The following is a 24,310-nucleotide window of genomic DNA, read 5'->3' as shown; positions in this document are numbered from 1 at the left end:
GCAGATTATGTGAATTCTTTGTTGTTTTCTTATTTCAATGTTAAGATGTATGTAGATCGTTAGCTAAACGTGAGTTCGACTTTTATATCGCAGAATATCTCCATCGTTTTGGTGAAGAAAGTAGTCCCGAGTTAACGATAAATATGCAGATGACCTCTATAAATTATTCAATTGTACTCTGAGATCAAAGACAATGACCAATGACAGGTGAGATCGAGACTCGGATGTGATGGATTATCCATATTGTTGTGATGGATTATCTAGAATAATCACGTCTTCAGCTAACAGAGACAAAGAGACAGGTCATGGGATAAACAACACTTAACTCTTTGGACAGAAAACATAAACATATGTATCGCAACTAAATGTATTCGAAGACCGATAGAGAAGATAGGCTACAACACGGGGGATAACCGGTCAAAGGCCGAGCGAAAGCCGAAGGCGGCGCCTGACACGTGTGAAGGCAAGTTTTGTCTGTTTTCTAGGTGTTGTTTGATTTATGTCGGGATTTAAGGTAAGCTACTGATTCAGCGATGACTAAATTTGTTTCTCGGTGGATAAAAAGTCAGGGAGCGATTGATATTTGCCCGTAAATAGCCTTCAAAGCTGAAAATGTCGGCGATCGAGCACCGGAAATGGCTGTTCGATGGGTTTTGCAAGTAGAAATGTGCTTTATTTCACCAAATCAGCTCGTATTTGGTATGGGTACGGGATTCTAGAGGACGAAGGAGTCACAAGAGGTGCAAAGAAGTGCTATTTGGGAGTAGAATAAATCTTCCGAGTCAGTAGACAAGAGAAGGTCATATTTGAGAGATGCGCGAAGGCGGAGCTTTCCGACAAGCGAATGATACAGCAGATTAATCATTCGTTTTGATCAGAAACATAGTCTCTAGGTTTTATGAATGAATGTTTTAAAATTTAAACAATCACGAGAACTCTCTCGCTTAGCCTAATGGCTGTTCGATGGGTTTCGCAAGTAGAAATGTGCTTTATTTCACCAAATCAGCTCGTATTTGACATCGGTTTGGTATTCTAATCCTACCGCGAACTGGATAGCAGACGCGGCACGTGTGAACGAAATTTCAGAAAAGCGTACATCTGTACAGTGCAGCAAAACGGTTCTGTGCATCATTGTCAATGTAAATAGTGATCAACTTAGGAGCACACGTACCCTGTTGCCTTTAGATAACGGCACACACACTAAGCCAAATAGCTGTCTCTCGTGTACACACACACACACACACATGCACATACACATTAATTTTTAGGACTATATTTCAATTCTACTCTGTTCGCATGTGGAAGTGGTGTGTGTTTGTGAATGTGGGAGTAGTATGAGAGTGTGGGTGTGTACTGTATCATGATGTTCTTTTTTTTATCAATGTATCATTGTATGTGGCTTATAATTTGATTGTTGACTGTTAACATTCGTCGATGTAACCCGTTCGTTTAAGGGAGTTTTGGGTGTGTTTGAAGGAAATTTCATTGTGATTTTCATTGTCACTTTTGTATTCTTCATAAAAGGGACTATGTATAAGTTACAGCTCCGTCCATCCATGGTATCGCGTGATATTTTGTCGAGACTGGGTCAATGAATATGATGACGTCGCTCGAGGCTCTGCCGAGAGTGACGTTATAATATTCCTTCACCCCGTCGAGACACAATATAACGCTATGTCATGGATGAATGTGAGCTGTAACGTATATATGGCATGACCAAAGTAAGGAGAGTTTGTCATGGGATGTGCAAACAAAGCATAGGAAATTCACTATGGGCAGAATAATCAACGCAAGCCTAGAAGTTGTGTCTTGGCAACGCCAGTTGTGTTCAGTTCTGGAAAAGACATCATGAAATCATTCCCCCTGTCGAGACAAAATACCAAGTCCATGGATGAATCGGAGGTGTAACGTATATATCCCGTGATGCATCAAAGCTAAATTTTGTTTTGACATGTCTTTACAACGTACAAATAATGTATAACAACATAATCGTCATCACAAGACAGGAAAAGCGCATACTTTGTGTGTCGTCTGCTACAAATCTAGTCTGGTTAATTGAATAGAGACTTCAATCGTACCTTCATCAACCAGAATAAATGCTCAATCCGCTGTAATTTCGCAACTCAACATTGTTGTTTTTTTCTTTAACTTTTTGGTTAACATTGAAACGGCAACCCAAACGAGTTTTTTTGCTGTTTCAAGACACGGGCTTAGCTACTTCTTTTGAGTTGCTATTGCCGCAGTCTAAAATGACACCGGAAGCGAAAACATTGTCGCGCATACTGTCACAAAGTTACACGCAAAACGAAAGAGACTTTGATATCATTTACTTTTGTTCGGACTTTTCCGTCTGTTCCTAGCTTGTCAGTGAAGACTTGACGTGAGTACCCAAAACGTCTTTGTTCTCTGTTGGCATTGGCCATTGCAGCTGTGAAATAATCAGTCTTGTGTCTCGGTCGTGTAGGTACAGCGTTTGCTTCTGCAATCGCTGTGTTCGTGTTGATGACGGCTTCGTAAGACAAATCAGCGAATCTATCGTGTGGAAGACATATCTGTACAAAACACCGAACCCAACAGGAGGCTGTATTGATGCGCTTGCCATTTTCTGAAAAAATAAACTGCATGTGGTTAATTTCATCCGTTTAATGCTTGTCGAAACGAGCCATAAGGCTTTAGAGTAAAAGATTTCACGCATTGCTTGGTCATCTGATCACAGATGAGGTCACAGTTTGTAGGTTGAATCTATGAATCGGCCAGAGATACACTGCCGAACTAAAGTTAAGGGCCAGAAGAAGAATCATCTCTCATAACACAACAAATCAAAGCAACACCTTCAACCCTTGAAATGTTTTAATACAACATGTAACCGTTCGAGTCATGTAAACAAAATCACCAACAAAGAAATTTAATTTGCGCAGAAACCGTCGGAAGTACCCCACCCCCCTTTCGAAAAGTGGCAAGAAAGTTCTGTCAGTTTGTTCAAGTCCTGTAACGGGTGTGGCCACCCCGGGCTGCAAGGCATTCACCGATCCGTGAGCGCATTGAGTTTACATGGTTCTGGAGCATCTGTTGAGGGATTGCCGTCCACTCCTGCTGCAGGAATCGGAAGAGCTGGTCCACATCAGCAGGTGGGGGGTGATTGTCCCTCACCCGGCGTCCAATGATGTCCCAGAGGTGTTCTATGGGCGCCAAGTCTGGGGATCGGGCTGGCCAGTTCATCCTCACAATCTGCTGACGCTGCAGAACATCTTGGACCACCCTAGCGCGATGAGGGGTCGCGTTATCGTCTTGGAGCATAGCGCCGGCACCCATGGCTTGCAGTGTAGGGATGATTTGAGGCCTCACGATTTCATCCCTGTACCGCACGCCGGTAAGATTGCCTCTAATACGGTACAGGGGGGTCCTCCCGTGCAGATGGAAGCCAGCCCACACCATAACTGAACCGCCTCCATACCTGTCATGTTCCTGGACACAGGCATCGATGAAACGTTCACCCGGACGTCTCCAAGCGCGTATGCGGGCATCACAGGAAGAGAGAGTGAACCGGGACTCGTCTGTAAAGAGTACCCTGCCCCACTGCTGTCTGTTCCAACGCCGATGGTTGCGGCAAAACGCCATCCTGGCCCGGCGATGACGTGGTGTGAGGGGCGGACGGACGACAGTTCTCCTTGAGTGCAGGCGCACCTCACGCAGACGACGGGTCACAGTCATGCGACTGATGGTGACGTTGGTAGCGGCCCTGAAGTTGCCTATCAACGTCCTGCGGGTGTTGGTTCGGTTACGTAGAGCCAAGAGCTGGAGGTAGCGATCGTCTCTTCGATCTGTACATCTTGGGCGCCCAGACCGAGGTCGCTCAACAGCACTTCCGGTAGTCTGGAAGCGTTGGTGGAGCCGCTGAATAACAGAGTGGCTCACTCCTAGCCGTCTGGAAACTTCTCTGCCAGACACGCCGTCCTCGATCCAATGTTGTCAGTTTCGTTCTTGGAGGCATGCTTACTCAGAGCTCTGGTGCGCGCCCCTAAATACCCATTCCTGTGCAACTTTCGTTGAGGAGTTTTCAGTATGCCATGGTTTGCTCGTGCACCATGCCAAACACCGACTGCAATACTGCTTCTTCAGCTAAAGTCGAGCAAATTTTATAGCAAATTATCGTGTTTTGACAACCTTTTCACTGCCCCTAAAAACGGTGTTGCTGAACTGCAATGCGTGCAAAACAAGGTCAGGCACGTGCAGCAGTGAGACAGGCTTCTGGAAAACCCAAGTTGGCCATTTTTTCGTCATGCAGTGTTGGAATAAAAGATAACAAAGGAAAGCTGCGCAAATCAGAGGCCGGCCCTTAACTTTAGTTCGGCAGTGTAGATGCGCATTTCTGGTACAACAGGTACAGATTATCAACAGCGGGTTCATGGTCGGAATCAAGAGGTCAAATTTGCGTGGCTCCGAATCATTTCATAAAAGATTTCCTTTTTCTTGTTTCAAGTTATTTGCCTAGGTCATGGCCGAACTTTAGGCCTACGGATAAATGTCGCTGGATATTTTCTCACAAGAATAACAGAGACTAAGAAGGGAAGTCATGCTATATAAGTTGCTATCACTTTAATGGCCCTTTCGTCGTGCCTGGTTAGGCCAACGACAACAAAAAGTCTGTTTGTGGTAACATCTAGGCAAACAAAATTGGGTCGTTAGGTAGGCTTTTTTGTTGTCAAAAACAGGAAAACATCTTCTTTTTTTCTCGTTTTTTGTGTGTTGTTTTTTCAAATTCCCAAAAAAAGTCTAGGGTCGGCGGGAAAAAATAGGGTCGGTCGGGATACCGTAAACAGACTATTTTTATTTTTGGGCCTTACATATTTCATTTCCTTTGAAAAGCACTTTGCTATAATGACTTACTTACTTAATACGTGACATAATACTAAATGTTCCAATTATTGTGTTCATAGGTGGGGAAAGCTACCAAGAAAGCCGGCACACCAAAGAGGAGATGGAGGGGAGACCGAGCGGCACCAACACACGAAAAAACACCTCGACTCAGCACAGCTGATGATGCACCGAATGAAACTTGCGTGGATGGACCCCAGCTTGAAACGACTGACCGTGGCAAGGAGCAAGAGGACTGCAGGGAGATTAACTCTGTGTCTGTTCAATGTGATCTATATCAGGAAAACAAACGTGTGGAATCTGTGTGCGTTCAGACAGTCAGATGCATGGACGTTGAAATCATCAATGTGAAGTTGAAAACTGAACTTACGATTGCTCGAAACGAGATTGTACGGTTGAAACTGGAAATAGCCCAGCTCCAAATATGTTGTCCATCGATACTCAAAGAAAACATCCACCCTGTGCAAGAAATAGAAACACCTGGTTCTCAATCGTGAAGCTAGTGACAAAACAGCTACACCTTCCTGTGAACAAGAGGTGACCTCAGCAGTACCTAGTCAAAGTCAAGTTTCCTCATGCAAATAAGAAAATAGCATGACAACTGAGTGTGCATCTGAAGGAGAAATGTGACCGTGAAGGGCAAACAAACCATTCAAAATGTCAGTAGCAGTTGTATCTTTCTGTTCGACAACATGTCAACGCAACCCCAAATGTTTGAATACTACACTAGCCTGAGTCTAGACAACTTTAACATGCTTTGTTTTGTTGCATGGTTGAAAAGGAAGCTGAGGACATGAACTACTTGTACAGTGACACACAGACCAAGTAGAGAAACACAAAGGATGAACTTGTGTTCACACTGATTAGGCTACGCCGTGGCCGAACTCACAAGGAAATTGGATTTGAACTGGGTCTCAGCGAAGCTTACATGCAGCATATGTTCAATACCTGGGTCCAACTCTTGTATATGAAGTTCAGAGATCTGCGTACCGCCATATTCTCAACTTTGGAGGAAGTGTCAAAGTCAACACCAAAGTCGATGAAAGGGTGAAACATTAGATGCATAATCGATTGCACCGAATTTGCATGCCATCAGCCAAAACACTTTGGAAAGAATGGCAACAGGTACTCATCGTACAAGGGAAGGACAACTTTTACAGTTCTTGTTGGAATTGCACCAGCTGGCTACATTTCTTTCATAACTGATGCATACGAAGGTTCCATAACCGATGTAGACTTGGTGAGAGATTGCGATTTCCTAGACTTCATTGAAGCGGGGGATGTCATCATGGCAGACAGAGGGTTTCTCAATGGTTATGAGCTCAGCCAAAAAGGAGCAAAATTGCTTATACCCCCGTTTTTGAAAGGACGTAAACGTTTGACTGTACAGGAGGAAGCAAGAACAAAATTAATCGCCAAAAACCGAATACATGTCGTGAGAGCAATTGAGAGACTGAAGCAATTCCACCTGTTGAAACACCCCATCAGCGCCCACTCTGAAAACATGATCCGTCAGGTCATGTTCGTTTGTGCTCATTCATCCAGTCTTTTACATCAGAAACGCAGTCTTGTAGGGGAGACACAAGGTCATTGACCTTTTCAGGAGGAGATGCTTGATGAAGCATGCAGTCTGCGAACATTTGGTGACTGACTGCATGGTGTAGATGACGGTAGATGATGATGGTAGATAGCTGTGTTGTGTACAAGACAAACAGTACCGGACCTAAGACTGAGCCCTGTGAGTTTTTGAGATATGCTCTGCACAGACAAACAGACAGACACACAGACAGACACACGTACCTAGGGAGACAAACCTGGCTCTCCGCTCAATACTAAGACATTCAGTCATTACTTGACTGAATGTAAAAAGCCCCTGTTTGCTTATACCATTACCCTCGTTAATACCGAATTTGTCTTGTCTTGTCTTGTCTTGTCTTGTCTTGTCTTGTCTCTCTGTCATGTCCGATTATGAAAGTACCTTCTAATGAAAAGTTCAATGATAAGACGAATATGACGTATGCAACAGAAAACAATACTTATTTGAGCACATTTTACCATATTAATGTGAAAAAGTTGGGAAACCGGTTATAAGGTATTGTTTCCTTTTATCTACGTTATGTAACGTAGACCTGTTATAACGTCTAAAAACAGTTTACCCTGAGCTACGTTATAACCGGTACCGACTATACTGTATACTTGTAAAAATACACAATAATGTTAAAGTATGGAAGGATGTGTAGAGAAAAAACTACAAGACCGATCTTCATGAAACGTTACATACAAATTCTTCCAGATGATATCCTCAGATAGGTGGCTTTCATGACGTCAGATTCGGGTTTTATTGAAAGTTGAGGGGGTTGTGTCAGGCCTTCATTTTTACATTTAGTCAACTTGACTAAATGTTTTAACATAGATGGGGCATCGAAACGAGGGTGGTGGTGTATGTGTGCAGGGCCGGACCAAGTTCGTTTGAGGGGGGGGGGGAGGGGTTCCAACTGAAGGCAGGGGTCCAAAGTCCACATTTTTTTTCTCTGAGAGGTACATTAGATGGCCAGGGATGGCCAGGGGGGGGGGGGTCCGGAACCCCCCCCCCCCCAGGTCCGGCCCTGTGTGTGTGTGTGTGTGTGTATGTATATATGTATGTGTGTGTGTGTGTGTGTGTGTGTGTGTGTGTGTGTGTGCGTAGAGCGATTCAGAGAAAGCTACGGGACCGACCTTCATGAAATTTCACCTGAGAGTTCCTGAGTATAATATCCCCAGATAGTTTTTTCATTTTTTGGATAAATGTCTTTGATGACGTCATATCCGGCTTTTTGTGAAAGTTGAGACCGCACTGTCACGCCCTTATTTTTTTATCAAATAGATTGAAATTGTGGCCAAGCAATCTTCGACGAAGGCCGGACTTCGGTATTGCATTTCAGCTTGGAGGCTTAAATATTAATTAATTCATTTAATCATTAAAAATCTAAATTTCTTTTTTAATATAAAACGATCCAAAAATAATGTTATCTTATTCTTAATTATTGTCTGATTCACAAAACATATAAAGATGTTATATTCGGATTGAAAACAAGCTCTGAAACTTGAAAATATGAAAATTATGATTAAAATTAAATTTCCGGAATCGATTTACAATTTTTACAATCTTATTCCTTGTCGGTTCCTGATTCTAAAAACATATAGATATGACATGTTTTGATTAAAAACAAGATCAGAAAGTTAAAAAGAATAGAGATACAGATAAGCGCTATCCTGCTCAGCGATACCACTACCACGCTTTTCTGACTTGTCAATTTAACTGCACTTTCCACGAGCGGGGGACTGACGATGCTATACGGGCTTGGTGAAAAAATGTAGTGCCTTCAGTTTCAGTCCGTAAGTTCGACAGCTTGACTAAATGTAGTAATTTCGCCTCACGCAACTTGTTTTTTTATCATAATAATTGAACATTTCGTCAAGAATCTTCGACGAAGCTCGGACTTTGGCATCACATTTCAGCTTGGAAGCTTCAAAATAGTAAATGACTTTGGATATCAAAAATCTCAAAACTCTTCTGAAAATGAAATTGTTAGTAATCAATCTAAAAATGGTTTCATCTTATTCTTTATCATTTACTAAAAGTGTCAGCACTTTCCCGGCTGACACAGGTATTGTCTTCGTGATATCCAGTTTGTTCAGTTTCGTTGTGTGAGTTTGACAGGTTTACTCAATGTAATAATTTTGCTTCAGGTCAATTGTTTGTAATTGGTTTCGGAACGTTATAGCAGTCCTTCGGTTTTGGATGTTTGGTTCCGATCATGCACATGACAACTGTCCTTACTTGGGGTTCAACATGATTTAAATTCAAGTCAACATTTTGAGGCCTGACCACAAGGCTTTGAAATTTTGTTTCCATTTTTGAGTTTCAGGACAAAACATCAACATATCAAAACACATCAACAGCAAAAATTGAAGAAAAAAAGACTCAACAGGGGGAGTACGGTTTACTCTGATGCCTTCTTTAAAGGTTAGACCGTCAACAACTGTCTGGTTTCTGCAAATCTACTGTGTGACTATTTTATGTACTGTACACACTAGATACACTAGACTTGAATTTAAATCATGTTAAATATCATTACTAAACTGTATTGGAATGTGTCAAAATTATGTTCATTCATCATGTACGTTGTTTTAGATATATGCTTTGCACACACACACATACACACACACACACCTCACCCCTCATCAAAAATAGTGTACCGAAGGCGCCAGTTTTGAAAGTTTCCTGACGATTTGGACCTTAAAATTTCAAGAGGCATTCGCTGTACTCACGTCGGTACCTCTGCTGCACCCGAAAATAGCCGGGGCCCTTTGCTGTGCACCGCGGCCGAGCGTAACGAAGACCACGCGGGGTGAGTTCCTAAGGTGTTATAGCATCCCATCATCGAATCGAGGGAAAGAATAAAATTGATGATGGGATGCTATAACACCTTAGGTCGAAGTACAAACGCCAGTTACGTGATGATATGTCTTTTTGGAGAAATCAAAGAAGATTTTGTGCAGAAACTCACCCCCTCCATGTTAAAACATTTAGTCAAAACTTGACTATATGTAAAAAAAAAACCACTGCAATGATTTTTCTCAAAACTGCTTCGAAACTGTACCAAATAGTTAAATGAATCTGATTCACCGGGTGGTTTGCATCGCCCAGCTCTCCTGTCAGGAGTCAGGACTTCCGGTCGTCATCATTATTTATTTAGTTTTCATAGATAACCATTCGTTAAAGTAGATTAATACCGTTGGATTGAGGAAGTCAAACCTACAGTCTAGATTACACATGCAGATTCCGTGCCATACAGCGCTAAAACGCTTGGAATAACACACAACAAAATGACCGTTGGAGAATATTACGCTCTGCTATGACTACCGAAGACAACATTCAGATGCGAAAAAAATAAAACGCTTAAACACTAATTCTAAGACCTTCTCCGTGGTTGTTGTCATCTATTCAACCCCTATGTAGCTCTCGGCTCAATTTCAAATCTGTATTTCCAGGTGAATAGCGCATGGAAAGCTCATGGTCAAAAGGTAGGACAAAAACTAGGCGTCGCGCATGGTGCATCTAGGATTCCTGCTCAAAATACAGCCGTTTTCAATTTGAGTAACTCAGCGCTCAAAAGTTTAAGGTATTCCTCGTGTGTGGTCACACAATTACAACCCCCACGCTGAAGTGTATATCTCGTGGGGCGATTTGAGACAGTTTTTTGTCAAATATATTTCTTTCAAGTTAAGTCAATACTCGACTGAATGTAAAACGATGGATACTTACTGCAGACATGAGTTGACTTGTTCAGTTGGGCAGGCCACATGTACCCTCTCCGTGAAGCTGATACGCTTGGCCACCTCAAGAGCAACAATGGCTTCATCGCTGACTGCTTTGTCACTTGGATAAGTTGCCTGGTACTGGCCAGTCTCGTGAAACTCTTCTATGGCCAGAGACACGGCGTCCCTTTGTTTCTTGCCCATTAGAAACACCGACTTTCCCTGAAAGAGAGAAGAACAATAAGTTCGGTGTCATTATCAAGAACAGTATCATAGTCAATGTTTGCTATGTCGCGAACATGTTAGTCAAATCTCTCAAAATGACAATAATTGAACAGACTCTTGTATTCGCAAGCAACATTGGACAGAACAACACTCAGTCAGCAACAGTGGTAAAGATGAGGGAAACAGTTACAGAAAAAAACATGAAATTACGATAACGAAAATACACCTAAGCTCTAAAGTTAAGCAGCCTTTGATAATATATTGTTTAATATATGAGTTGTATCAATATCTTGTATCCCAAGTATGTCTTTCTGGCTTCCCGTGAGTACATACTTACGACCTTCGCGTGTACAACATGACGTTAGCTCAGCTCAATTTCCGCAAGGACATCACTATGGCAAAATACACGTGCATGTAACTAATTTTTGTCACCTGTTGAACTAGTGAAAAAATGGCACCGAATGACAATAACTGATTTACTCAGGTGGCAGATGGTTGGAATTGTGTTTTTTAAGAAATTACAGAGGAAAACCTAAAACGGCTACAGTACAGCGTTCCAAGAAATACAGTGAGATAATACAACCAGGTGAGAAAACACACACTGTTGACAGTAAGCAGAGAGCTGGGTGACACTTTGCACATAATAAAATGAAAGACAGATGATTGTGTCCCTTTGTTTTCATTGGTGTTTTTTTCTTAAACATGAATGTCTTCATTTGGGACCCATTTTCACAAGTGCAAACTATTTTAAACACACTTTGTTGTTTGACCATATCCTCAAACAAAGTCGGGTAAGTAACAAAGGAAAACACCTGATTTAGTTGAACATAAATAAAGATATTCTAACAGTTCAATAGATTGTTATGAAGTCGTAAAATATTGCGTTTTAAAATTCGTGTAAGTGTTGTTTAACATACGTTCAGAACTGCTGCTTTTGCACAAGAACAGATGTTGAACAAACTGACTGAATGGATGTACTATTACTCAACCAAAATAGAAAGTACAATAACACACAAAAAGGGCAGAAAGAAAATGTTCTGACAAACCATAAACACACACTCACGAAAGTTTCAAACATTCACCTTGCTTTGCATCAGATATGAACGAAGAAACGTTGCTCCGGTTAGTGCTCTTGTTGCTGCTCGCAGTTGGCACAGCATTTCTCCATCGAGTGCCAGTGAACGCTCCATATTGAATTCTACGGCGGCCTTTACGTCCTGAACATTCCTTTGCAAAATTTCTCCTGTATTTTCCAGGGATTGTTCGTGCTCGAAATCGTCCAGCTTCATACTGCACGGTAACACGGAGAAGTTCAGATGACAGTAATCTAGGAGACTCCAGTGCGTCAGGCGAGCTGTCTCTTTAGTGTAATCTTTCACACTATCCACGTCCTTTCCCTGACCACAGAGTGACAGGAGAACAGGGGGACGTCCTTCACACAGTATAAAAGCTTGCAGGATGGGCGGATCTGTTGGAGGCCGAGTTGTCATAGGGAGGCCGATATCCCAAGGTAGAGTCTCTGACAGCCATACACATGCTGGTTTTCCACCGGCAAAATGATCAAAAACTGTCAAAATGTTCTTTTTGAAGGGAATGAAATTCTTGTGGAGCTGGTTCTCTGTCACTATGTGAAGGTTTTCTGTATTGGAGAAAGAGGAATAACTATAAAGCAATTCCAAAAACAAATACTCACCTAAGACTGCAATTCGAAAGCTGTTTCACCCTACACATGCCATACCACGATGTTGATACGAATGTTGGTGACTCGGACACATGTCAACATTTGACCTGCTTCGTGAATTTCAATAGGACATTTTTACGTGACTGCTTTGTGGTCATACACATCATCCTCTGCTAGGAAATCTTCTTTCTTTTATCATCTTTTCTTTCTAATTTTGTTCTTAAATTGGATTTGGTGTAATAGGAACAGAGGAAAGTGATTTGGGAGTACTTGGCAATTCTACATTTTGAGATTTTGAGAATATATATACGTTTGCCGGTTTTCACTTTTAGCATCCTCTCTCTCCCACACACACTCTCTCTCTCTCTCTCTCTCTCTCTCTCTCTCTCTCTCTCTCTCTCTCTTTCTCTCTCTCTCTCTCTCTCTCTCTCTCTTTCTCTCTCTCTCTCTAAACCGGCACGGTTGGCCTAGTGGTAAGGCGTCCGCCCCGTGATTGGGAGGTCGTGGGTTCGAACCCCGGCCTGAGACTTTAAAATTGGCAATCTAGTGGCTGCTCCGCCTGGCGTCTGGCATTATGGGGTTAGTGCTAGGACTGGTTGGTCCGGTGACTGAGGGAGACATGAAGCCTGTGCTGCGACTTCTGTCTTGTATGTGGCGCACGTCATATGTTAAAGCAGCACCGCCCTGATATGGCCCTTTGTGGTCGGCTGGGCGTTAAGCAAAGAAACAAACTCTCTCTCTCTCTCTCTCTCTCTCTCTCTCTCTCTCTCTCTCTCTCTCTCTCTCTCTCTTTGACTCTCTCTCTCTCCTTGTGCTTTCTTTCATTCTTTCTTTATTTGGTGTTTAACGTCGTTTTCAACCACGAAGGTTATATCGCGACGGCTCCTTGTGCGTACGTGCGTGTGTGTGTGTGTGTGTGTGTGTGTGTGTGTGTGTGTGTGTGTGTGTGTGTGTGTGTGTGTGTGTGTGTTTAACATACCTTTATCTTTTCCCTAAATTTTATTTTGACGACAGATTTTCAACTTTAAACAAAGAATCACCAGATTGGTAGAAAGTAGGGTTAGACAAAATGGCAGGAAATTACACTGTCTCCTCCCTTGTTTGGAGAAAAAACATGTCACCAAAGAACCCATGAACCAAATAACAAATGATGGTTGATGATTCACTTAAAATCTAAGAACAAACTAATTTCAAATGAGTTTGTTGCATAATTACTTTTAAGAGGACTCAGTGTATTCAAAACCAAAACAACTCGTGTTTGGGGAAAGATAAGGTTGGCAATAATTATTAAGAATTAGTATTTCGCTTTTTGTAACTGTAAAATTAACAGCAAGAAAATGTTCTGGTATGGAATCAATGAAAGAAGACTGTCCACAATGAAATAATAGACAGATCTAGATGTGGAACTTTTCAGCACGTGCACGGGAACGTGTGACGTCATCAAATCTAGTTTTTAAGTCACGCGTTTGCCAAGATCTGCAGGCTTGGTGGGAGCACAACAACCTATGATTTGGAACATTGGAGAAAAAAGTGAGTCATGGGTGACGCAATATCTACACTACCCTAGGTACAGGTCTTTGCTACATGTTCGATCATTTAGAACACTGTGATATAACTGTGACTTGTCTTCCCTATTCTCAGTTTGACAATGAATGCATGAGACATCGGGGCTCCAAAAATTTACTTATCGGATATCTACAGTCACCCCAACTCAAGTAAAGACAGCCTTGCGTTATATTTTTAGATTGATTATTATGTTTCATAGCTTCCAGTGGTCGAGTAGAAACCAACAATTGCAGACAATGTAAGTGTGTTCATGCTATCACATTAAAATCTTGTTTAACTGGGCTTTTCCGGCTTATTGCGCTACATAGAATCCGGATTAGTTCCATACAAAATTTATTCTATGAGAAAAGCCAAAGTATCAGGACTTACAAATAAATGTTATGTTTACGTTTTGCCAGGGATTCCGTTGTAATTTGCTTTTTACTGGTGACACCCCTACTGGAGGACAATATTTTGAATTTGGTCATAAATACGAGTTCACAGGCACGGCAGTATATTTTGTGGCAATGCTGACAATAATTACAGAGATCCCATCGAGAACCTTCTTTGCGAAATTTAGTGCGACTTTGTCCGCCTTCTACGAAGTATGACAGGACATATCACCGATACCTGATCATGTGAATCGAACATTTGAAAAATGTAATCGGACTATGACCGATGTCCGACACCTAACGACATCCCTGCGTCAGTGACGCTGGAATTGCCCTATGCCAGGTTGATAACCAGTGAATATATAGATTGCTCTTAATTTGGAGAAAAACTTCTTTGTTCTCGGGCTTTCACGTTTTCGTTAATTGTTTTCTCAAGGCGTCTTGTCGTGCACTGAGCATACGACCCAATTACAATCTTTGCAAAACATGCACATGTACCAAATCTTTAACTCTTCTTCAACCTTTTCCCATTATCACCTTACAAAACGTGTCCAGACAGTTTGCTTACCATACCTGTTACAGCTAGCATGCGAAGGGGACTTCAGGTGATTGTTAGAACTGGTATTCAATACGCAGTTTAAAGGCAGAGTAAGCCTCCCGTAAACCATCACAGATACGGTCAGGATTTTACACACAGTACAAACACCCTTTCATTTAAACACTCACACATTGAGAACATCCTGGGTGCCCTCCGTAAAGAGCGAACAATTTTCAAAGAATTTATTTTTGCTTGGTATATCGTACCCCTGAGCCATCGTGAACCCGTGTGATCCAGTTTTCCTTTTTCACAGTGTAGTCGTCAGTTAGTCATTTGAATGCGACTCGATGTGAGCTTATCTACAATAGCACGTTTTTATGCACGAAACAAACGGCTGTGGTTCACAAGAACTCTAGCGATGGCTTTTGACTGTTGAGAGGAACGGCGATATGCATAAACCGTCGTCTGCTACGACCCTTGCGTGACCCTGCTTCCGGGCTTTTCTTTTTTCAAACTTTCACAACTTCGAATTGTACTGATCTTGTCTTGATGAAAAAAGAATTCTTTTATGATTAAAGAATGTTTGTGTAACATGCTGTCAATTTATTATTTAGATTTTAAAAGTTAGGTCTAGCGCAAAAACGCACCACGGTCCAAAAACATTCTGATAATCATCGATCCACGGCTATCGCCAGTTTACATCGATAGAATGAGACCCGAAGGGAAGTAACTCATTTTTGACCTGAGTTCAGGATGGATCCAAAAAGTGTTCGAGACAATCTGCAAAATTAATTCTTTAAAAATTGCTCGCTCTTTACGTAGGGCACCTAGGATGTTCCCGTTTGGTGAGCGTTCAAATGGAAGGGTGTTTGTACTGTGTGTAAAAGCCTGACAGTATCTGTGATGGTTTACGGGAGGCTTACTGTCCGGGCGCGATTTCCGGTATTGAATATTCATAACAGCCGTCCAGCACCAAAACGAGGCGCCATTGTTGTTGAGGACCAAGTCCACGAAAATAAATTCTTTGAACATTTCTCACGCTCGACAGAAAGCAGCCAGGATGTTCCCGTTCGGTGAGCGTTCAAATGGAAGCATGCTTGTACTGTATGTAGACGCTCGGGGAGCTCTGTGATGGTTTACGGGAGGCTTACTGTGCATTTAAAGGAAAGAATCTAACGTAAGGTCATGCTGTGTATAACCAACATTTTGATGCCCCCCCCCCAAAAAAAAAAAAATCATCTGTCCTACACAAAGACGCTAAAGTGCACTCTTGCACGTAAAGTTTATTAATATTTAACTCCTTTTTTGTTTCACTTACACCTTCTGTGCTAAAAAGGCACTATGTTTTGTCTGTTAACATAATTTCATATTTAGACGTATCTATGTAACGGATCAAGTGACGGTCATAATTATGTGCATACCTTCCAAATCGACCATTTCAAAACCTGTTTTCAGGATAAGGAAATCATAAAGTAAATAATGATAGCCATAGTTATGTGTACAAGACAAGAAAACATTTTTTCCCGTATTTTGTTTTCTAAACATGATGTGGTTAAGTTCCAGGAGAACTTTCAGATAGCATTTTAAGTATTGGTTTCTAAAAGTATATCAGAAACAAAGGCGTTTGTAAAATTATTTGTTTAAGTCCATGAAATTGCGTGTAAACAGAACAATTATTTTGCAAGAAGTTGTAATGTTTCAAGCGAATCTCATACTAGCGACGGTTTGCGTTAAAATAACATTTACACATCAAAAAAGATCGGTGTAATTGTAATTGAATAATAAAGATAATGTCCGTTATATCAGCGTGTATTTATGACAACACAATTGTGGTTTTAATAATAAAATAGGGACAAATGAGAAAAAGAAACAATATGAACAATTGCAACTAAAAACAAGTCGCTTGAAGCGATATAAAAACATTTAGTCAATCTGTAAGCATCAAACTAAAAGATCAACTCCAAAAATCAGTTATCGGCGAGACTAATAGTCTCGACTATCCATACTCGAAGACCGAGACGGGTCACGCTGGTCTCCGCAAAGCATGCACACATTATAGTGCGTATTCAACCTATTTTCTTTAATTCTGAACGCGTTTTTAAAGTAACATAAGATATCTACACATTTTTGAATTCAGGAGATGAGGAATACAATGGAATGATTTGGTTCATGAAATCTGTACATAAAAATTCGTTTTTAATGACAACTTGAATGAGCAAACTAATTAACTAAGTTTAAGCTTCCGAGCTGAAAGGCAATCCCAAAGTCCGGACTGAATCAAATACAGTCGAACCCACTTTCAAGAAAATCGCTTTATAAGAAACATCGCTTACAAGAGAGGAATTTTTATGTCCCTGACAAATGCCTTCTTTCTTCCTATTAACATTCTCTGGATAAGAGAAACTCCTTTATAAGAAGGCACCGGTTATAAAAAGGAGCATTTATCTCCCTTGTCCTTGACACAACTTCCTCGGTTATAGGAAAGGACCACTCAATTTAGATTTAGATTTACTTCTTTTGCAATGCTCGCGCCGGATGTGATCCAGACTAACTGGAAGGGCGAGACAGGTACCTGAATCGAAATTTGCTGTGTTCAACTTCCTCCTTTGTGGGCTGTTAAATTACTGTGCAGAATAACTGCAACACTTGTACTTTAAGCAAGTGTTCACTTCAAGTGCCTGTTTATTTTTGCATTCTAAGCTGCAGTCGCCATGGCGGACTGCGCAAAGCAAAATTCTTTTTTTCTCCAAAGAAAGTTAGAAATTATCAATGCTGTTGAAAGTCAATCCGTAAAGAAAATGGGAATCATTGCCGAGGACTTTCATACTAACCTAACCACTCTTAGCAGTCTGTTGAGGTACCAAAGAAATGTAGACAGCAGTTCTACAGTGACACTGTTCACGCCTGCCGTACACAGAAAACGCGACAGACAAGCAGACTTAGCAGTACATGAAGAGATCGACAAACACTTACTGGATTGGTTTTCATACGCTAGGTATGCACTTATAAATGGTCTCAGTTTGACTTGCTTGTCCTCACAATGTGCTAGTTAGTGTGTACGGATGTGTGTAGCTTTGTGTGTGTGTGTGTGTGTGTGTGTGTGTGTGTGTGTGTGTGTGTGTGTGTGTGTGTGTGTGTGTGTGTGTGTGTGTGTGTGTAAACAAACGCACCAGTGTTTGAAACCGTGGTGTGTGGCCCCTGGTCCTCTCCGCGGTAGTAGTACTTGCCGTATTGGAAGCTTGGATCAACTCCAACCAGTGCCTCGTTCTTAAGCAACTCCCTCTCATCGCCTAAACAAAAATGAGAACAACTTCAGCATAACAGAATTTCAGCAATATCTAAAAAGGTTCAAAATTAAGTAGAAGTGCAATGCCTTTGGCACAATCGTCAACCACCCAAGGCACTGCATACCCCCAGCGAAGGACACATTGGCCATCCCTCCCTCTTTCACACACACCTCAAGTAAGACACCTCAAGCCACACACAAACAAGTATAGATGAAATAACAGAATGGTGCACCGCTATAATGCCATGATTATCCACCCTATCAAAACTAAAAGTATGGTGATTACAACTAGAAAACAAGTCCCGTAAGGCGAATTTAAAACATTGAGTCAATGTGTCAAACTCACGGAATGAAACTGAACGCACTGCATTAAAATTGTGTACACCAAGACAATACAGATTCGCCAATCCCCGTGGCAAGGACATCGCTCACTTTTCATGTGCAAAACGAAGTGAAATTGACAAGCCAGTACATCACAGTAGCGTATAGTGCTAGACAGGAAAGCACGCTTTTTTGTATTCTTTGTAACTTTCTGAGCTTCTTTTTGATACAAACATTTTTCACCTATATGTTTAAAAAAAAAAAATAGGACAATGATAAAGAATAAGATGCAATCATTTTTGGATCGATTTCTTAAATTGAAATCGTAGTACCTAATTAACCTATTTTTACATTTAGTCAAGTTATGTTTAAATGTTGTAACATAGAGGGGGAATCGAGATGAGGGTGTGGTGTATGTGTGTGTGTGTGTGTGTGTGTGTGTGTGTGTGTGTGTGTGTGTGTGTGTGTGTGTGTGTGTATAGATCGGTACCGAGAAAACTACCAGACCGATCTTCATGAAACTTGACATGAGAGTTCCTCGACAGTGTAATATCCCCACACGTTGTATTCATTTTTTTTTTATAAATATCTTTGATGACGTCATATCCGGCTTTTTTGTTTTGTTTATAAATATCTTTGATGACGTCATATCCGTCTTTTGTGAAAGTTGAGGCGGCACTGTCACGCTTTCATTTTTCAACCAATTTGGTTGAAATTTCAGTCACGTAATCTTCGACAAAGCCCGGACAAAGTCATGTACGGTAAGAAGAAAAAATGTGTATATCGTCTGTCGACCAGTCACAGAAGCAAACCTGGCCAGGTATGCGTGTGCTCCATACACGTGGAAGAAACCGGAAACATGCGTCTTTGTTATTGCGAATATGGAAGCATATTCGCAAACTGCCTGCGGAATATGGCCCAATGATTGGAATAGAGTTGTGTGAGTCTATCCAATCACAACCTCCGAAACCTTTACAGCTACAACTTCCAATTGGTTCAACTCAAGTGCAACAAGTTAAGGAACATACATTTTTAGGTGTTCCTGTTGATCAAGAATTTAAATTGCAAACTCACTTGAGTAAAAATTGCAAATTAGTATGACAGAATTTGTACTTATTGTCTCAATTAGTAGAGCATTACGCAGATTGGGAAACACTCAAGTCAAGTTGTTTTATTAAGCCCACATTATGCCTCATATCAACTTTGTTTGAGCAGTTTTGGATAACTGCAGTGATGTCCATTTAAACGACTCAATTATCTTTATCGCCGTGCTGCCAAACTGATTCTGCATGAGAGAAATAGGTCAGCAGATGATAAATTAAAGCTCCTTAATTTCCTCCCCTTCAAAGATCAGTTGACACTTATAACAAGGCTGTCTTTATATGTATAAAGTAATGAACAATGATGTTTCTAGATATCTAAAATCTCATTTGAGGCATGCCACAACAAGATATGGGTCCCAGAATTGTATCCCCCCCCCTATACCTTGTCTAGACTTGTTTAGCCTTCTCAGGAGCGTCTCTCTGGAATTCCTTACCCCTGCGAATCCGAAATGCCACTTGTGTATAAACAAAATTCGGTGCAAGCTCCATTCCCGCCTAATGGTTGTGCTTTATTTTGGTTTTGTTCTTTGTGTGTGCATTGGTAATCATATTATACAAGGAAATGATCATAATAATTCCTTTCCACAAGAAACACGATTCGTAATGCAAGTGCACGCTAATGCTTTGCTTAAAACCTCTATCCTCTGGTAATAAAGTTCAGTTTTTTCTCTCTCTCTCTCTCTCTCTCTCTCTCTCTCTCTCTCTCTCTCTCTCTCTCTCTCTCTCTCTCTCTCTCTCTCTCTCTCTCTCTCTCTCTCTCTCTCTCTCAATTTAATACTTTGATTAGATACTGTTCCTTTTAGGTATGAAATGATAGCATGTGCTTGTGTGCAGGTAAGCGAGCGCACGCTCACGCGCGCGAACATGTGTGTGTGTGTATATGTGTGCATGTGTGGGTGTGCATGTGTGTGTGCGTGTGTGTGTGTGTGTGTGTGAGCTTGTGTGTGCGTGTGTGTGTAAACGAGGGTGCGCGTGTGGATGTGTGTGTGTGTGTATGTGCGCAGTCTTTGCTTTCGTTTACAATTATTCTCTGTAGTATGTTCCAAGGACAGGTTGGAAGATTAGGCTAAGCCTAAAACCTTTATCCTTATGTAATAAAGTTCTGAGTTCTGAGTTCTCTCTCTCTCTCTCTCTCTCTCTCTCTCTCTCTCTCTCTCTCTCTCTCTCTCTCTCTCTCTCTCTCTCACACACACACTACATACATAATATACTCAGAGGCAAAAGAAACGCAAATGCTGCAGTGAAGATGGGTTACACATGAATTTGAATGTCGATTTAATTATTTCGGGTTAACAATAACAAGGGAACGAATTGACCAATACAAAAACCATACGGACAAGTGTATTTGGATGAGAACATGACGTGCCATGTTCCACTGAACACTGTTTGAAGACGGTTGAAAGTCAATGGCGTGTTGCTCCTCCCTGGTCGTTGATGACTGTGGCGCACCTCCGGTACATGGAGAGGACGAGGTGATTAATTTGCTGCTGAGGGACCTGAGCCCACACCTGGGTCACGGCAGCACGCAGTTCTGCTGCTGTGCGGGGTCTCCGGGCAAGGGCATTAATCCTTCTTTGCATGATGTCCCAAAAGTGTTCGATTGGGTTGAGATCCGGAGATCGAGCAGGATGAGGCAGAAGGTTAACGCTGTTGTGACGCAGGAAGTCCTGGGTAGCACGTCAGTATGGGGACGGGCATTGTCTTGCTGGAACAGGCAGTTCCGGTGCCTCTGGAAAAATGGAACCACATAGGGACGCAGGACTTGATTGATGTAGCGGTTCCCATTGACACCATTCCCACGACCTTTGCCGACGTTCTAAAAGACGACAAGTCTCACTCGCGGATTGACACCAATGGCGCCCCATATCATGACGCTGGCACCTCCCCATCGATCATGTTGCAGGATGTTATTGTTAGCAAACCGCTGTCCAGGTCTTCGCCAGATCCGGACACGCCCATCGCCAGGTTCCAGGCAAAAGCGCTTCTCGTCCGAAAAAAGAACCCTCCGCCAGTCCCGATGGCGCCAGTGGGCATGCTGCTGGGCCCAGGCCAGACGATCCAGGCGATGCTGAGCTGTCAAGACAGGACGTCGAGCAGGACGCCGATTTACCAGGTTCTTCCCACCAAGGCGTCGGCGTACAGTTCTGGCACTGACGGGTTCTCCATGCACCCCGAATGTGTTACGGGCTCTGTTGGCGGCAGTTTCGAATGCATCTCGCTGGTGTTGATGGACAAGATGGCGATCTTGTCGGGCTGTTGTTACCCGGGGTCTGCCACGTCCTGGTAAGTCGCAGGTACTGTTAGTGACATGAAAACGTTGCTGCAGGCGATAAACCGTGGTGACATTTACTCCAAATGCCCTAGCAACTTGCTAAACTGATTGTCCGGCATCAATTCTCACGATCGCCTGTTGGCGCTGATCTGGTGATAGTCTCAGCATCGCGCCTGTGTCGCAGAAATGAATGTTGTAACAGTTTTGTGAGTACGGTACAGCTTGCCTGAACACTCTGAACACGAAAAGCTGCTTTTCCACATTTTGCATGTGCTGAAAGTGGTCCCCATGACGGTTTGGGATCCCCGTCAACAAGACCTCACGTGTGACCCAGATAACGGCAAACACGGTTCTGACAAGATACGACCTCTAAAACAACACGTGCAGAGCATGCTAGTATCATGATTTTATTTTTATTTCAAGTCCATAAAGGTTTAATTAACGCATCCTTTATTTGCGTTTCTTTTGCCTCCGAGTTTAGATAAGAAAATGTTTTAAGACAAAATCTCATGAAAAGGTGTGTTTTTTCCCAATGAATATAAAATGTTTAATTTGAATGAATGGAGTGATATATTACAACGACAAAATGTTTCTATTGAAGAAGACGTCAAAGCATTTCGAAGAATGCATGACGACATACACTGAGCAAAAAAAGTTAAGGATATTTTGTCAGTGGTAGCCCAGATGTTAAACAGCATTTTTTTGGTCAGAAAATATACGTGTATTTTAATATCTCTTTCTTCTGCTCAAAAATGTGTTTCTTGGATCTGAGCAATATTTGGGTATGATGTCACAGATCCGTGACCACACCTGCCATCAGAAATGGCGTATTGTGATGGCATGATTCACTTTCAACCGTCGAACCGGTGACTCAAACTGAATAATAATTTACATTTGTTACATCAGAAAGTTTATTTGGTGTCTTTCCTTACAGGTCATACACATTTCGTTTAAATCCGCCGCGCAGTAAGGCAGATCTAGCGTGTGAAAGAGAGCGACCATTATCCTGAAAAACAGCAAACATCCTCTTTTGTAATTCACTTTATGTACTTTTTTCTTTTTTCCTTCATACTTGTAAAACAAAAGTTTACACAATCAATAAATAAATGGATGTTTGTTTAAAAATTCAATGTTAGGCTCACCGCCGGACAATATTGCTGATGAAGTTGACTGCTGATAAGATGCCTTTGCAACTGAAGAATCCACAGAGAGTCTGCGCATTTTTGGTGGAGGCGCACTACCATCGGAGTCATCATCAGTGCTGGTCTCCATTTTGACCCGGCACGTTGCTTTATTGACAATTAGTCCTTGGATTTTACAACTTTATATTTAAGTTTGGTTCCACAAAGTCCATGAGCAGGCAGGATTTTTTTTAAAGTATACATCTAGTGGAGGTCGATCTTCAGGCTCTGCAATAAACGTAAATGTTTTCAGTTAATTAAATCTAAATGACATTTGAACACACAAATAACAGCTAAGATTTACTGAGCGCAAAAGGTACAAGCTTTTAACATAAACATAATAAGCAGAAGAACTATTTGTCTTATTGTTACTTCTTTTCAAAAAGGTACGTTTGTTATATTTAGTCAAGTTTTGACTAAATATTTTAACATCGAGGGGGAATCGAAACGAGGGTCGTGGTGTATGTGCGTGTGTGTGTGTGTGTGTGTGTGTGTGTGTGTGTGTGTGTGTGTGTAGAGCGATTCAGACTAAACTACTGGACCGATCTTTATGAAATTTGACATGAGAGTTCGTGGGTATGAAATCCCCGATTTTTTCATTTTTTTGATAAATGTCTTTGATGACGTCATATCCGGCTTTTCGTGAAAGTTGAGGCGGCACTGTCACGCCCTCATTTTTCAACCAAATTGGTTGAAATTTTGGTCAAGTAATCTTCGACAAAGCCCGGACTTCGGTATTGCATTTCAGCTTGGTGGCTTAAAAATTAATTAATGACTTTGGTCATTAAAAATCTGAAAATTGTAAAAAAAAATAAAAATTTATAAAACGATCCAAATTTACGTTTATCTTATTCTCCATCATTTGCTGATTCCAAAAACATATAAATATGTTATATTCGGATTAAAAACAAGCTCTGAAAATTAAATATATAAAAATTATTATCAAAATTAAATTGTCGAAATCAATTTAAAAACACTTTCATCTTATTCCTTGTCGGTTCCTGATTCCAAAAACATATAGATATGATATGTTTGGATTAAAAACACGCTCAGAAAGTTAAAACAAAGAGAGGTACAGAAAAGCGTGCTATCCTTCTTAGCGCAACTACTACCCCGCTCTTCTTGTCAATTTCACTGCCTTTGCCATGAGCGGTGGACTGACGATGCTACGAGTATACGGTCTTGCTGAAAAATGGCATTGCGTTCAGTTTCATTCTGTGAGTTCGACAGCTACTTGACTAAATATTGTATTTTCGCCTTACGCGACTTGTTGTGTGTTAATTGCAGTTTTCATATCCTAATTAGAATCTCCTGCATTGATAAACCCCATGTTTTTGATGATTGCAATTTAAAACATCTTCCTAAAAAAATGAGCAAAAATTTAATCGAATGGTATAAGATTGGAGTGCATTTCAGTGAAACAGGCATAGACTAACCTGTCCACACATTATTTTATTCTGGTGTCTGGTGTTTTCCAATTGTTAAGAGCTGAGAAATCTCGCGACTGATGCACACAATGAATGCATGGCTTTGGAGTCAGCCCTTTTGGTTGCACAACAAAATACGTTGTACTTCAGTAATATACCGACA

General features: G+C 41.4%; 1 protein-coding gene and 1 long non-coding RNA gene across 2 annotated transcripts in view; both read right to left on the bottom strand.

The window, feature by feature from the left end:
* The window catches only part of LOC138957445 (uncharacterized), a 42,504-nt gene extending 24,511 nt beyond the window's left edge, over window positions 1-17,993 (bottom strand). The window contains exons 1-4 of the mRNA XM_070328571.1: window positions 17,969-17,993; window positions 17,728-17,847; window positions 11,484-12,040; window positions 10,184-10,398 (exon numbers count right to left, since the gene is read on the bottom strand). Of these exons, the coding sequence (XP_070184672.1) occupies window positions 10,184-10,398; window positions 11,484-12,040; window positions 17,728-17,847; window positions 17,969-17,993 (917 nt within the window). The remainder of the gene's footprint in view (window positions 1-10,183; window positions 10,399-11,483; window positions 12,041-17,727; window positions 17,848-17,968) is intronic.
* LOC138957451 (uncharacterized) overlaps window positions 1-24,310 on the bottom strand; it is a 72,937-nt gene that overhangs the window by 29,450 nt on the left and 19,177 nt on the right. The gene's annotated exons all lie outside the window — the stretch shown is intronic.

The sequence above is a fragment of the Littorina saxatilis genome, unplaced genomic scaffold, assembly GCF_037325665.1.
Source record: "Littorina saxatilis isolate snail1 unplaced genomic scaffold, US_GU_Lsax_2.0 scaffold_282, whole genome shotgun sequence".
Lineage (NCBI taxonomy): Eukaryota > Metazoa > Mollusca > Gastropoda > Littorinimorpha > Littorinidae > Littorina > Littorina saxatilis.
The sequence above is the reverse complement of the archived record's forward strand: the minus strand, read 5'-3'. Positions and strand labels throughout refer to the sequence as shown.